This window comes from Pristiophorus japonicus, chromosome 1 (genome assembly GCF_044704955.1).
Source record: "Pristiophorus japonicus isolate sPriJap1 chromosome 1, sPriJap1.hap1, whole genome shotgun sequence".
Classification (NCBI taxonomy): Eukaryota; Metazoa; Chordata; class Chondrichthyes; family Pristiophoridae; genus Pristiophorus; species Pristiophorus japonicus.
Genome location: NC_091977.1, coordinates 8,845,655 through 8,855,654, shown reverse-complemented (window position 1 = coordinate 8,855,654; position 10,000 = coordinate 8,845,655). Strand labels below are relative to the sequence as shown.

At 45.3% G+C, this 10,000-nt stretch overlaps 1 protein-coding gene across 3 annotated transcripts in view; it reads right to left on the bottom strand.

Annotated features, from left to right (window-relative positions):
• The window catches only part of LOC139262123 (FYN-binding protein 1-like), a 307,778-nt gene that overhangs the window by 86,869 nt on the left and 210,909 nt on the right, over positions 1-10,000 (bottom strand). For all 3 annotated transcript variants that reach the window (XM_070877275.1, XM_070877287.1, XM_070877279.1), the window contains exons 4-5: positions 7,058-7,149; positions 1,373-1,410 (exon numbers count right to left, since the gene is read on the bottom strand). In XM_070877275.1, the coding sequence (XP_070733376.1) occupies positions 1,373-1,410; positions 7,058-7,149 (130 nt within the window). The remainder of the gene's footprint in view (positions 1-1,372; positions 1,411-7,057; positions 7,150-10,000) is intronic.

Here is a 10,000-nt window from a genome sequence, read left to right as displayed (position 1 = left end):
CTTCACATACTCACACACCCCTCACACACACTCCCCTCACACACACACACACACACACACACACACACACACACACTCCCCACCTCACACACACACTCCCCCCCCCTCACACACACACACACCCCCCTCACACACACTCACACCCCTCTCACACACTCACAGCCCCTCACACACTCACACCCCCTCAAACACACACACGCACCCCTCACACACCCCTCACACACACCCCTTACACACCCCTCACACACGCACACTCCCCTCACACACACACACACACACACACTCACACACATTCACACACACACACACACACTCCTCACACACACACACTCAGACACACACCCTTCACACATACACAGACACACACCCTTCACACACACACACTCACACCCCTCACACACACTCCCCTCACATACACACCCTCACACACACACACTCACACCCCACACACACTCACCTCACGCACACTCCACTCACATACACATACACACACATTCACACACACACCCCTCACACACACACAGACACATACCCCTCACACACACACATACTCCCTCCCCTCACATACACACACACACACAGTCACTCACTCACTCACTCACTCACACATACCCACACACACACTCACACTCACACATACACTCACAACACCCACACACACACTCACGCCCACACACACACACACACCACACACACCCACACTCACACAACCCTCAGACACACACACAGCCTTTACACACACTCACGCCCACACACACACCCCACACACACCCACACTCACACAGCCCTCACACACCCCTTACACACACACTCACACATCCCTCATACGCTCTCACACACACTCACACACACACACACTCATGTATACACACACTCACACATCCCTCACACGCTCTCACACACACTCACACACACTCATGTATATACACACACACACACTCACACACCCCTCACACACTCTCACACACTCTCACACACACATACACACACACACACACTCACGTATACACACACACTCACACACCCCACACACACTCACACACCCCTCACACACTCACGCACACACACCCACAATCACACATGCCTCACACACTTGCACAGAGAGGAAGACAGGAACCTCCCGATCTACCTGATAGAGGTTTGCTTGCTCTTTACACAAACGAATCAATGAGTTTGTCACCGAATGGGCAAGAACAAGTCTGTCAGGATTAACAGTGCGGAATGGCTGCCTATGTTGTCATGGTGTTGCAGGATCATGCGATTAGTAAGTAACTTTTCTAAACTTTAAGCGTTAGCCTATCCACCCAAGGGCTGGTGTAAAGGGGAGCTGCATTACTATAACTTGCAATCACACAAGGAATAGAAATCTTACCTCCTCTGCACAGTTAGAAACTGCCTGACTCCTGCGGTCTGAAACGGTAAAAGTTAGGGAGTTCAAACATGTAAATAAATAACAAATAATACTGGGACAAACTGGGATTTCCAGATTCACCCTCCAGGCAATGTGCTTTCTGTCAGTCTATCCATCTCTTTGGCTGTTTAATTATATAGTTGTATCCGTCTTGCTGTCTGTCTATATCTTGTCTGTCTATCCTGTCTGTCTGTCTGTCTATCCATCTTGCCTGTCTGTCTGTCTATATCTCATCTTTCTTTCTATATCTTGTCTGTCTATATCTTGTCTGTCTATATCTTGACTGTTTGTCAGTCTGTCTATAGCTTGTCTGTCTATATCTTGTCTGTCTGTCCATCTATCTATATATTGTCTGTCTGTCAGTCTGTCTATATCTTGTCTGTCTATAATCTTGTCTGTCTGTCTGTCTATAGCTTGTTTGTTTGTCTGTCTGTCTATCTATATCTTGTCTGGTTGTCAGTCTCTCTATATCTTGTCTGTCTGTCAGTCTCTCTATATCTTGTCTGTCTGCCTGCCTGTATCTTGTCTGTCTATGTCTATATTGTCTACCTATACAAATATTTTCTGTTTTTAGTTTCAGATTGCAGCACCTGCAGTTTTATTGTGATCAGTTTTGATGTTTGTGCTCAGCACGGTGAGCAGTAAGGAGTGGTAGCAGTGTCAGCACCACACATTGCCCCATCAGGCAGAACCCAGCCAGGTGCCGCGAGAAACTCCTGTACTCTGCTGGTCCGCCCTGCCCTTCCTGTGCCATCTTTTCCCATTCCCCATTCCAGCCATCCTGCGACCCCGGGGATTGACAGTGCCGACGGGTGCTGACTGAGGGACAATGTAGTACTGTGGGGGGGGGGGGGGCTCGGCCCGACAGGGACTGGAACGGGCCTACCCATCACTAATTTGACATCGGAACCCACGCCGATGTGGTTGACTCTTAACTGCCTTCCGAAGCGGCCGAGTGAGAAACTCAATTGTATCAAACTGCGACCGACGATTGAGGAATGCAGCTCACCACCACCTCCTCAGGGCAATAATACCAGCCTTACAAGCGGTGCCCATGACCCGAGAATGGAAGCAAATACCCCACAGTCAGCAGTCAGAGGCTTTCAACCCTTCAGTCTCGGCTGGGTTTGGATGCAGCTTCCAGGGATATAAAAACCCAGCCCTCATTTGCAGTTATTTTTTTAATAAGAACATAAGAAATAGGAGCAGGTGTAGGCCATATGGCCCCTCGAGCCTGTTCCGCCATTTAATACGATCATGACTGATCCAATCATGGACTCAGGTCCACTTCCCTGCCCGTTCCCCATATCCCCTTATTCCCTTATCGGTTAAGAAACTGTCTATCTCTGTCTTAAATTTATTCAATGTCCCGGCTTCCACAGCTCTCTGAGGCAGCGAATTCCACAGATTTACAACCCTCTGAGAGAAGAACTTCCTCCTCATCTCAGTTTTAAATGGGCGGCCCCTTATTCTAAGATTATGCCCCCTAGTTCTAGTCTCCCCCATCAGTGGAAACATCCTCTCTGTGTCCACTGTGTCAAGTTCCCTCATAATCTTATACGTTTTAATAAGATCACCTCTCATTCTTCTGAATTCCAATGAGTAGAGGCCCAACCGACTCAACCTTTCCTCATAGAAACATAGAAACATAGAAAATAGGTGTAGGAGCAGGCCATTCAGCCCTTCGAGCCTGCACCGCCATTCAATATGATCATGGCTGATCATTCAACCTCAGTACCCCACCCCAGCCATCTCTCCATACCCCCTGATCCCTTTAGCCATAAGGGCCACATCTAACTCCTTTTGAATATGTCCAACAAACTGGACTCAGCAACTTTCTGTGGCAGAGAATTCCACAGGTTCCCAACTCTCTAGGTGAAAAAGTTTCTCCTCTTCTCAGTCCTATATGGCTTACCCCTTATCCTTAGACTGTGTCCCCTGGTTTTGGACTTCCCCAACATCGGGAACATTCTTCCTGTATCTAACCTGTCCAGTCCCGTCAGAATTTTATACGCTTCTGTGAGATCCCCTCTCATTCTTCTAAATTCCAGTGAGTATAAGCCTAGCCGATCCAGTCTTTCCTCATATGTCAGTCCTGCCACCCGAGGAATCAGTCTGGTGAACCTTCGCTGCACTCCCTCAATAGCAAGCACGTCCTTCCTCAGGTTAGGAGACCAAAACTGCACACAATACTCAAGGCCCTGTACAATTGCAGCAAGACCTCCCTGCTCCTACACTCAAATCCCCTTGCTATGAAGACCAGCATGCCATTTGCTTTCTTTACTGGCTGCTGTACCTGCATGTCTACTTTCAATTACTGATGTACCATGACAACCAGGTCTCGTTGCACCTCCCCTTTTACTAAACTGTCACCATTCAGATAATAATCTGCCTTCCTGTTTTTGCCACAAAAGTGGATAACCTCACATTTATCCACATTATACTGCATCTGCCATGCATTTACCCATTCACCTAACCTGTCCAAGTCACCCTGCAGCCCCTTAGCGTCCTCCTCACAGCTCACACCGCCTCCCAGCTTAGTGTCATCTGCAAACTTGGAGATACTACATTCAATTCCTTCATCTAAATCATGAATGTATATTGTAAATAGCTGGGGTCCCAGCACTGAACCCTGCGGCACCCCACTAGTCACTGCCTGCCATTCTGAAAAGGACCCGTTTATTCCCACTCTTTGCTTCCTGTCTGCCAACCAGTTCTCTATCCACGTCAATACATGTGCCTTAATTTTGCACACTAATCCCTTGTGTGGAACCTTGTTAAAAGCCTTTTGAAAGTCCAAATACACCACATCTACTGGTTCTCCCTTATCCACTCTACTAGTTACATCCTCCAAAAACTCCAGAAGATTTGTCAAGCATGATTTCCCTTTCATAAATCCATGCTGACTTGAACCAATCCTGTCAGTGCTTTCCAAATGCGTTGCTATTTTATCTTTAATAATTGACTCCAGCATTTTAACCTCCACCACCGATGTCAGGCTAACCGGTCTATAATTCCCTATTTTCTCTCTCCCTCCTTTTTTAAAAAGTGGGGTTACATTAGCTGCCCTCCAATCCATAGGAACTGATCCAAAGTCCATGGAATCTACTATTTCGAGGGCTACTTCCTTAAGTACTCTGGAATGCAGACTATCAGGCCCTGGGGATTTATTGGCCTTCAGTCCCTTCAATTTCCCGAACACCATTTCCTGACTAATAAGGATTTCCCTCAGTTCCCCCTTCTCGCTAGACCCTCGGTCCCTTGGTATTTTCGGGAGGTTATTCGTGTCTTCTTCGTGAAGACAGAACCAAAGTATTTGTTCAATTGGTCTGCCATTTCCTTGTTCCCCATTATGAATTCACCTGATTCTGACTGCAAAGGACCTACGTTTGTCTTCACTAATCTTTTTCTCTTCACATATCTATAGAAGCTTTTGCAGTCAGTTTTTATGTTCTCTGCAAGCTTACTCTCATACTCTATTTTCCCCCTCCCAATTAAACCCTTAGTCCTTCTCTGCTGAATTCTAAACTTCTCCCAGTCCTCAGGTTTGCTGCTTTTTCTGGCCAATTTATATAAATCAACCCCCTCATCTCCAGAATCAACCTATTGAACCTTCTCTGAACTGTCTCCAAAGCAAGTATATCGTTTCTTAAATGTGGAAACCAAAACTGCATGCAGTATTCCAGGTGTGGCCTCACCAATGTATAACTGTCGCAAGACTTCCCTGCTTTTATACTCCATCCCCTTTGCAATATCATGCTTGACAAATGTTCTGGAATTCTTTGAGGATGTTTCCAGTAGAGTGGACAAGGGAGAACCAGTTGATGTGTATATTTGGACTTTCAGAAGGCTTTTGACAAGGTCCCACACAAGAGATTAATGTGCAAAGTTAAAGCACATGGGATTGGGGGTAGTGTGCTGACATGGATTGAGAACTGGTTGTCAGACAGGAAGCAAAGTGTAGGAGTAAATGGGTACTTTTCAGAATGGCAGGCAGTGACTAGTGGGGTACCGCAAGGTTCTGTGCTGGGGCCCCAGCTGTTTACATTGTACATTAATGATTTAGACGAAGGGATTAAATGTAGTATCTCCAAATTTGCGGATGACAATAAGTTGGGTGGCAGTGTGAGCTGCGAGGAGGATGCTATGAGGCTGGAAAGGTTAGATGAGTGGGCAAATGCATGGCAGATGAAGTATAATGTGGATAAATGTGAGGTTATCCACTTTGGTGGTAAAAACAGAGAGACAGACTATTATCTGAATGGTGACAGATTAGGAAAAGAGGAGGTGCAACAAGACCTGGGTGTCATGGTACATCAGTCATTGAAGGTTGGCATGCAGATACAGCAGGCAGTTAAGAAAGCAAATGGCATGTTGGCCTTCATAGCGAGGGGATTTAAGTACAGGGGCAGGGAGGTGTTGCTACAGTGTACAGGGCCTTGGTGAGGCCACACCTGGAGTATTGTGTACAGTTTTGGTCTCCTAACTTGAGGAAGGACATTCTTGTTATTGAGGGAGTGCAGCGAAGGTTCACCAGACTGATTCCCGGGATGGCGGGACTGACATATCAAGAAAGACTGGATCAACTGGGCTTGTATTCACTGGAGTTCAGAAGAATGAGAGGGGATCTCATAGAAACTTTTAAAATTCTGACGGGTTTAGACAGGTTAGATGCAGGAAGAATGTTCCCAATGTTGGGGAAGTCCAGAACCAGGGGTCAGAGTCTAAGGATAAGGGGTAAGCCATTTAGGACCGAGATGAGGAGAAACTTTTTCACCCAGAGAGTGGTGAACCTGTGGAATTCTCTACCACAGAAAGTTGTTGAGGCCAATTCACTAAATATATTCAAAAAGAAGTTAGATGTAGTCCTTACTACTAGGGGGATCAAGGGGTATGGCGAGAAAGCAGGAATGGGGTACTGAAGTTGCATGTTCAGCCATGAACTCATTGAATGGCGGTGCAGGCTCGAAGGGCCGAATGGCCAATCCTGCACCTATTTTCTATGTTTTCTATGTCTAATAATGGCCAAAATTCCATTGGCCTTCCTGATCACTTGCTGTACCTGCATATTATCCTTTTGTGTTTCATGCATAAGGGGTAAGCCATTTAGGACCGAGATGAGGAAAAACTTCTTCACTCAGAGAATTGTGAACTTGTGGAATTCTCTACTTCAGAAAGTTGTTGAGATATATTCAAAAGGGAGTTAGATGTGACCCTTAAGGCTAAAGGGATCAAGGGGTATGGAGAGAAAGCAGGAATGGGGTATTGAAGTTGCATGATCAGCCATGATCATATTGAATGATGGTGCAGACTCGAAGGGCCGAATGGCCCGCTCTATGTTTCTATGTTTACCCCCAGGTCCCGCTGTACTGTGGCACTTTGCAATTTTCTCCATTTAAATAATAACTTGCTCTTTGATTATTTTCTGCCAAAGTGCATAACCTCACACTTTCCAACGTTATACTCCATCTGCCACATTTTTGCCCACTCACTTAGCCTGTCTATGTCCTTTTACAGATTTCTTGTGTTCTCCTCACACATTGCTTTTCCTCCCATCTTTGTATCGTCAGCAAACTTGGCGACATTACACTTGGTCCCTTCTTCCAAGTCGTTAATATAGATTGTTGTGGGAATTTGAGTCCTTACCTTCTGGATTCATTGGTGGAAGAGGTGGTGGCACTTGCCCAGCACTTTGGACGTCATCATAGTTGTCGTCCTCTTCCTCTTCTGTCGTTGGGCTGTCAACAAGAAGGAAAAGTAGGCAAGGGAAGTACAAGTGAGGCGTCAACCTTCCCCTCACTGCCTGGCTGAGTCTGCTCCTTCTTTGTGTTATTATAAGAGAGAGACTTGCATTTCTATAGTGCCTTTTTCAACCTCAGGACATCCCAAAGTGCTTCACAACCAATGAAATACTTCTGAAGTGTAGTCACTGTTGTAATGTAGAAAACACACATAGAGCAAGATCTCACAATGTGATCATTTATGGACTACAATAGGGGAGGGTGATGTCCTGTGGATCTTAATGTAGCCAGAGTTCCAAAAGGGAACTATAAATAGAGGAAATACATTCAATTGAATAATAACAGCACACACTGTAAATGTAAATGAGCTTTTCCCTTCTAAAAAGCAGGACCTCAAAGGTAGTAATCTCCAGATTACTCCTGGTGCCACGAGCTAGTGAGTACAGAAATAGGAGGATAGAGCAAATGAATACGTGGCTGGAGAGATGGTACAGGCAGAGGGCTTTAGTTTGGGACCGCTCTGGAAGAGGTGGGACCTGTATAAGCCAGACGGGTTGCACCTCAACAGAACCGGGACCAATATCCTCGTGGGGGAGGTTTGCTAGTGCTGTTGGGGAGGGTTTAAACTAGCTTGGCAGGGGGATGGGAACCTGAAAATAGATTCAGTAGGGAGGAGAGTAAAGCTGGAATTATAAAGCAAAAATAAAGAAAGTGAGTTTGAAGGAGAGAGGAAACAAGCAGGAAAAAAGGGTAAAAAAACAAACTTAAAGGCACTTTGTCTAAATCCACATCGCATTTGTCACAAGATAGATGAGTTGACAGCAGAAATTGAGACAAATTGGTGTGATCTGATAGCCATTACAGAGACATGGTTGCAAGGTGACCAGGACTGGGAATTAAATATTCAGGGGTACGTGACAATCTGGAAGGACAGACAGAAAGGAAAAGGAGGTGGGGTAGCTCTATTGATAAAGGATGGAATCACTGCAATAGTAAGAAACGATATTAGCTCAAATGATAAGGGTGTTGAAACAGTTTGGGTGGAGATAAGGAACAATAAGGGGATAAAACACTGGTGGGTGCAGTCTATAGGCCCCCTAACAGTAGCAACTCTGTTGGTCGGAGCATAAACCAGGAGATAGTGGGGGCTTGTAAAAAGGGAACAGCAATAATCATGGGTGATTTTAACCTCCATGTTGATTGGACAAATCAAATTGGTCAGGGTAGCCTTGAGGAAGAGATCATAGAATGCATAAGGGATGGGTCCCTTGAGCCGTATGTAACGGAACCAATCAGGGGGCAGGCTATCTTAGATCTGGTCCTGTGTAATGAGACAGGATTAATAAACAATCTCCTAGTAAAGGATCCCCTCGGAATGAGTGATCATAGCATGATTGAATTTCAAATTCAGATGGAGGGTGAGAAAGTTGAATTTCTAACCAGCGTACTAAGCTTAAATAAAGGAGACAATGAAGGTATGAGGGCAGAGTTAGGTAAAGTGGACTGGGAAAATAGATTAAAGTGTAGGACGGTTGATGAACATTTAAGTGATGTACATTTAAGGAGATATTTAACAAGTCTCAAGAAAAATATATTCCAGTGAGGAGGAAAGGGCGTAAGAGAAAAGATCCGTGGCTAACTCAAGAAATAAAGGACGGTATCCAATTAAAAACAAGGGCATACTAAGTGGCCAAAACTAGGGGAGGACAGAAGACTGGGAAGCTTTTAAAAGCCAGCAAAGAACGACTAAAAAAATGATTAAGAAAGAGAAGATAGACTATGAAAGTAAACTAGCGCAAAATATAAAAACAGATAGCAAGAGTTTCTATAGGTATATAAAAGGAGAAGAGTGGCTAAAGTAAATGTTGGTCTCTTAGAGGATGAAACTGGGGAATTAGTAATGGGGAACATGGAGATGGCAGAAACTCTGAACAAATATTTTGTATCAGCCTTTACCGTAGAGGACACGAACAATATTCTGACAGTGGATAGTCAAGGGGCTATAGTGGGGGAGGAACTTAACACAATCACAATCACTAAGGAGGTGGTACTCAGTAAGATAATGGGACTAATGGCAGATAAATCCCCTGGACCTGATGGCTTGCAATCTAGGGTCTTAAGAGAAGTAACAGCAGGGATAGTGGATGCATTGGTTGTAATTTACCAAAATTCCCTGGATTCCGTGGAGGTCGCAGCAGATTGGAAAACAGCAAATGTAACGCCCCTATTTAAAAAAGGAGGCGACTTATGAGGAAAGGTTGAGGAGATTGGGCCTCTACTCATTGGAATTCAGAAGAATGAGAGATGATCTTATCGAAACGTATAAAATTATGAGGGGGTTTGACAAGGTGGATGCAGAGAGGATGTTTCCACTGATGGGGGAGACTACAACTAGAGGGCATGATCTTAGAATAAGGGGCCGCCCATTTAAAACTGAGATGAGGAGGAATTTCTTCTCTCGGAGGGTTGTAAATCTGTGGAATTCTCTACCCCAGAGAGCTGTGGAGGCTGGGTCATTGTTTTTATATAAGGCGGAGATAGACAGATTTTTGAGCGATAAGGGAATAAGGGGTTATGGGGAGCGGGCAGGGAAGTGGAACTGAGTCCACGATCAGATCAGCCATGATCTTATTGAATGGCGGAGCAGGCTCGAGAGGCCAAACGGCCTACTCCTGCTCCTATTTCTTATGTTCTTATGAACCCCTTGCATTTGTTGGAGGTGAGGGTGAAGGGGGTACTGTCAGTTGGAAGCACTCTCGCCTTTGAGTCAGAAGGTTGTGGGTTTAAGTCCTATTCTAGAGGTTGGAGCATAAAAACCTAGGCTGACAGTCCAGTGCAGTACTGAGGG